The 5687-nt window shown below is 36.2% G+C and overlaps 2 protein-coding genes across 2 annotated transcripts in view; both read right to left on the bottom strand.

Moving 5' to 3' along the window:
• LOC109831330 (acyl carrier protein 2, mitochondrial-like) overlaps positions 1–1558 on the bottom strand; it is a gene marked incomplete at its 5' end in the record, with an annotated part of 3601 nt that extends 2043 nt beyond the window's left edge. The window contains one exon of the mRNA XM_020398661.1: positions 1388–1558. Within this exon, the coding sequence (XP_020254250.1) occupies positions 1388–1558 (171 nt within the window). The remainder of the gene's footprint in view (positions 1–1387) is intronic.
• LOC109831640 lies at positions 2852–3507 on the bottom strand. Its single transcript, XM_020399004.1, has 2 exons — positions 3146–3507; positions 2852–3047 (listed from the first exon to the last, which is right to left on the bottom strand). Exons 1-2 carry the CDS (start codon positions 3453–3455, stop codon positions 3031–3033), a joined length of 327 nt encoding a protein of 108 aa, XP_020254593.1. The 5' UTR covers positions 3456–3507; the 3' UTR covers positions 2852–3030.

The raw sequence follows: 5687 nt of genomic DNA, 5'->3' as shown, positions 1-5687 counted from the left end.
ACCCTAAGATGATAAAAAATAAAAATTGCATGGCCTTCGAAATTTACAAATTTCACCCGTAATTTAAAAGTATTTGTATCCCATTTGACTTTTAGCCCATTTTACTTGAGAATTTAGACCATTAGTCAAAAATGTTGTGTTTGTTACTATATTTTAATTTCTAGATAAATATATACTTATCGTTCCCCACACCACCAACCACCCAAAAACAGAGTTTTTCTAGATCCACCACTGGTCCCACTTAATGATCTTATCACGCCTTTAGGGGAAGCTAAATATACATTAACAATACCATATTAGTCCCTCAAATCTCAATAATTGCTCGTTAGTCCCTCAAATCCTAATGGATGTTGTAATTTGGTCCCTCAAAGACCAAAATACCTCTTACTTATGATTTCTCTCTTAAAACTCATATTATTCAAAAAAAGGGTTATCGGCACTTTGATATTCTAGAGTTTACACCTTTTTAACTTTAATACCCCTATTTGTTTTGCCATTCTGGTACCTTAAAGTTTACGGCCCTTCTTAACTTTGATACCTTAACATTTCTTTTTAACCCTGATATCCCAAAATTTTGTTTTTTACATTTCGATACCCCAAATTTTAGGGTATCAAAGTTAAAATTATGTAAACTTTGAGGTATCAAAGTTAAAAAATGTGGAACTTTGGTGTATGGAACTTAAAATTTGTGAAAACGTTGTGGTATCAATGTGTCAAAAAAATTTGAATATCAAAGTTAAAAAATTTATAAATTTCAGGGTATCAAAATGTCAAAAAAAACTTTAGGCATCAAAGTTTACAAGATGTAAATTGTACGGTTCTAAAATGCAAATGACCCTTAATCAAATACTAGCTGAGGGTGTTTTGGTCACTGAGGGACCAAATTACAATAACCCTATGATTTGAGGGACTAGCGAGTAATTGCATAGATTTGAGGGACTAACATGGAATTGTTGAAGATTTGAGGGACTAATATGTAAACAACCCTAAACCATTTTCATTTTTCACCTGCACCTTCAATGAAACAAACACACCAAGTTACTATTCCACATTCACATTTTCATTTTTCACTTAAATGCAAACAAACACTCCCCAAAATCATATGCGCAAACATTATTTATAAGATGCATACAAAATTACAACCAAGCAATCATCCAGCAATGCTTAATGGAAATTTATTAACGACATCAAAAGCACAAATAAGAAACTAATTTCAATACCACATTCAGTGTCCCAGAGCTGATTTCAAGAATAATTTTACATTTTGTGAACCCCGACTCAAAATAGCACCCATCACTCAAATGTACAAAGAAAATTATACCATCAAGTTACAAATTAACAAAAAAAAAAATAGGAGAAAAAGTTGAGGGTATAATGGTAATTTTACCTTGGATCGATCAACCTCTCGGAAGTTCTTAACGACGGAGACGACTCGTTCGGTGACCTCGTCTTTGTCGAGGAAGGAACCCTTCACTTCGTCGGAGAAGCGTCGCCGGCAGAGGAGGAGGTGAGGGAAGGGTACGGTCACCGGGTTATCGCCGCCGCCGCCGCCATCGGGATTTTATCAGTCTCTTTGGAAGCGAAGCAGGAGGAAGCTTGATTAACAGGAGGAATAAAATTGGCCCTTTTGTAATGATGGCCTATGCTTTGGGCTCATACTTGGGCCGATTACTAGCTGGGCATTTTTTAGGGATTTTTTTTAAAAGACCGTTTTTTAAAGTTTATCCAACGAAAGAGACCTTATGTGGATTTAATTAGCAACATCGACCTCTTTTATCGATTTTGCCAAATATAGTTTTTAAAATACACAAAACTAATAGTCCCGTATAATTAGTAGTCTAATCATATACTAATTAAACTTTAAAAAATATACTAGACTAATTAAACTTCATTAGGGTGTAATTAGGCACTACTAAATACACGGGACTAGTAGTCTCGCGTATTTTAAAGCTTCATTTTTACAAAATTGACCTCTTTTTTGGCTAATTAGATGTCGATATTGTTAATTATATAAAAAAATAGGTGATTTTGCTAATAAAGTTTCAAAAAGGGTCTTCTTTAAAAAAATTCTCCTTTTTTTTTACTATATTAAGCCACTTAAATCTTTATTAATATAGTGAAGTTAATTGCATTGAAATTTGTATGAGGTCCTTCCATTTTTATATCTTGTTATTGTATCCTTGATTGGAGAAATTAATTTTGAACAAGTTATAGAATTGGGTAAACTAAGATTAAGATGTAATGGAGTTTTGTTAGTGTGCTAATATTTGAGCCCATTACTATTTGCAGATTTTTCATAGCTTGTGCTAAGAATTCAAATTGCATTTACTCAGCTGCAAGATTACTGAGGTTTAATGAAAACTCCCCAAAGTTTACGGGATCTTCTCTAATTTTTAAAGTTCATGATAGTTTACTGCAAATCATTCCAAGGTTCAGGGGGTATTCTAGAACTTACCTTTTTCTATAGGTGAATCTTATCAGAACCGTCCGCATGCGAACAGTCAGTTCTCAACCACGCAATGACGGTGAAATTTCAATTTTACTCCCTTATCATGTCCATCAAAGGGCCAGGCTGCCCACTCGTGTGTATTTGGTTTTTTTAAGAAGCAAACTCTTTAGAAATCATCCATTATCCAGTAGGACATATCGAATTTTGGCTTTAATACATTTTGATAGGAAATATAGCTATTTTCAATTGCGTATACGTACCACATTCGTGTTGCCCTTATACTCATTTCTATGTTGTTATCAAATAATTACACTTTGCGCATAAAACTGAATCGATGATTTTGAGCGATGCATCGGACTATCCAAGAGAAAGAGATGCATTATAAATAGCTGGCACAAAGAGTTGAGTAAAACCATGAACATATGCATAAATTTAAGCATTAATAAATTCCAAGTCATCCATTTTATTTATTTTTGTCCAAACTTCGTGGCCTATAAAACATCCGGTATGTGGACATATAAAACATCTGGTATCTGGATCCACCTTTATTTATTTATTTTTCTTTGTTTCTCCCATAATGCTTATGGAATTTTAACACCTGAAAACAACAAGAAATTAAGTATAAATTCACTTACTATATATTAAGAACTACGAAAGAACAAAAGAGAGAAAGTTGAGTACTAGTTCTTCACTTACTCCCGCAGATGGTTCCATGAGGAGCAGGGTTACCACAGAAGCTCGCCGCCATGATAGCCAGCGGCATACTAACTGTGTTCTCAAGATCAGGAGTAATCTTGGTACACACACAATGAGCATCAGCCTTCTGTATCATCCGGCAACAGTCATCTGACGGAAGAACTGGCGGCTCGCCTTTCTTCACAAATTTGGTGCACTTGTCGCTCAGCGCGTTCAAGTCAACGTTGCAGTCGGCATTTGCTTGTTCAGTGAAGAGCGAGGATGCAACAATGGCAAGGGCGAGGAAAATCAAAATGTTGAGTTTGGCCATTCCTTTTTGAGTTTTTTTTTTTTTTTGTTGGTTTTTGGTTTGCGAAGAGCTAACAACTGAGTACGTACGCTATTTGTAGAGGAAAACCCCCTGAGTTGTAATTATTGTTTCATGGTGTTTGCATGTCTGAAGATTGTTACAGTGTATCACACTGGCAATGTGAAAAGATTACGCGTTGGACACAAAGACATAATTGTATGGTTATGGAAAGGATGAAAATCTCCTGGTAACCTGGGGGTGAAATTTGAAGAGGCCATGATGATATCTTTTCTTTAAGAACTACTACATTCTAATTAAGTAGATACATTTTCTTCCATACTCAAAATTTGACCAAAATTTATTTTATACCTAGTTGGTTAAAACATTCGTTATATCTACTTTTGCCACATAGATTTTTCTTAAACCCAACTCAGTAGATAGTCTGTATTTTGTTTATTTTCATTTTTTAAAAAGGAAAAACTTTCTTTGAGCGTATGCCAAGGTTTTATCCCCTAGGAACTTATAAAGGAGTGTGTCAAGACAAACTCCCCAGGATAAGCTAATATCAATCACACGAGAGCACAAAAAATATCAAGAACACACAAACACAAAGATATATGTGGTTCAGCTTATAGCCTACGTTCACGGGCGAAGGAGGAGAAAAGTTTTACTAATTGTGAGGAATACAAAATGGATCTCTCAATCACTCAATCCTAAATAACACCACAAAAGCCTAATACAACTCTCAACTAAAGGAACAAAGAGAAGAATATCAAATAGACTTCACAAAAGAACTTTCTCTTCTTGATTGGTGCTCTGAAGATTGATGATGATTATTGGCTTGAAAGACTGTTCTTATATAGCCTTGAAGATCCCAGCTCATTGTTGTTTAAGGAATAAGAGTTCTAACAGGAATAGAACTCCACATGTCCTAAAACCCAATAAGAGTCCAAGTAGGAACAAACATCTAATATGATTGGTTGTGCAAAGTCTAATGTAAGTAGGACTCTTGATCAAAACAAACCAACCTAAAAAGGAACTACCAAAGCAATATGAATTTGAGTATTTGAGGCAACTTATAACAAATCTTCACATTGCCTCAAATGCGTTGAAGATTCCTCACTCCAAAATAAGCTAACTTACTACATCTTCTCTAATAGCCCCACAGGGCATCTAAGTGCGGCACGTATTGATCAAGTCCAAGCCCGTCTTGAACTTGCCACCTAAAAGAGGCCTCCTCAACAAATCGACTGAATTGTCCGCACGACGACCGTAAATATTAGCGAATCATCACCCGAAGTAGCTCCTGAATAGCTGAAGGGCACAAATTTGTCAACCGACAATGCATAAGCTATCGTATCTTCATATCTTCGCGGTGGTCGGATATCTCGTCTAGATCGATCTCTAGCAATAGTGTATTCCTGTTCTTCCTGCATCTGCTGAGGTGCTTCATCTACTTGAACGGGGTCTGGCTATTGAACTCCCGTAGTCTTATCCTGCTGAAAGAGATGAATCACGAATTTCTAACTTCACCTTATGTACTGTAGTGCGCGCGTTATCAACAACTAAAACCGATGATCATTTCTGGTGGAACATAATAGATTCATCAAAAGTAACATCACGGCTAATAATAATCTTAGGAGACTTCGGATTAGGACACCACAACCTAAAACTCTTAACACCCGATGCATAACCTATGAATATGCACTTCTTCACTCGTGGCTCAAGTTTCCCTTGACTAACATGCACATATGCAGGGCAACCAAATATTTTAAGATTAAAATAATGCGTAGGCTTACCGGACCAAACCTCCTCTGGAGTTTTACAACTAATAGCAGTAAATGACGACTGATTCACTAAGTAACAAGCCGTAATCACTGCTTCCGCCCAGTATTCATTGCTTAAACATGCATTGAACATATTCACTAAGTAACAAGCCGTAATCACTGCTTCCGCCCAGTATTCATTGCTTAAACATGCATTGAACATCATACAACGAGCTTTCTCCAATAAGGTTCTATTCATATGTTCTGCCACTCCATTCTATTGCGGTATACGAGGGACTGTATGATGTCTAACGATTCCCTCCTTCTTGCATAACTCATTAAATTCTCCTCCACAAATCTCAATGCCATTATCAGTTCTAAGCCTCTTAAACAGTCTCCCAGTCTGCTTCTCAATCAAAGACTTTCACTGCTTGAAAGTCACAAGCACATCATCTTTATGTCTCAAAAAGTAGACCCAAACCTTCCT

This window comes from Asparagus officinalis, chromosome 2, assembly GCF_001876935.1.
Source record: "Asparagus officinalis chromosome 2, Aspof.V1, whole genome shotgun sequence".
Taxonomy (NCBI): domain Eukaryota; kingdom Viridiplantae; phylum Streptophyta; class Magnoliopsida; order Asparagales; family Asparagaceae; genus Asparagus; species Asparagus officinalis.
The sequence above is the reverse complement of the archived record's forward strand: the minus strand, read 5'-3'. Positions and strand labels throughout refer to the sequence as shown.

Excerpts from the sequence above, each read along its gene's own strand:
- LOC109831640 (XM_020399004.1), bottom strand. The coding sequence starts at position 3,455 with ATGGCCAAACTCAACATTTTGATTTTCCTCGCCCTTGCCATTGTTGCA.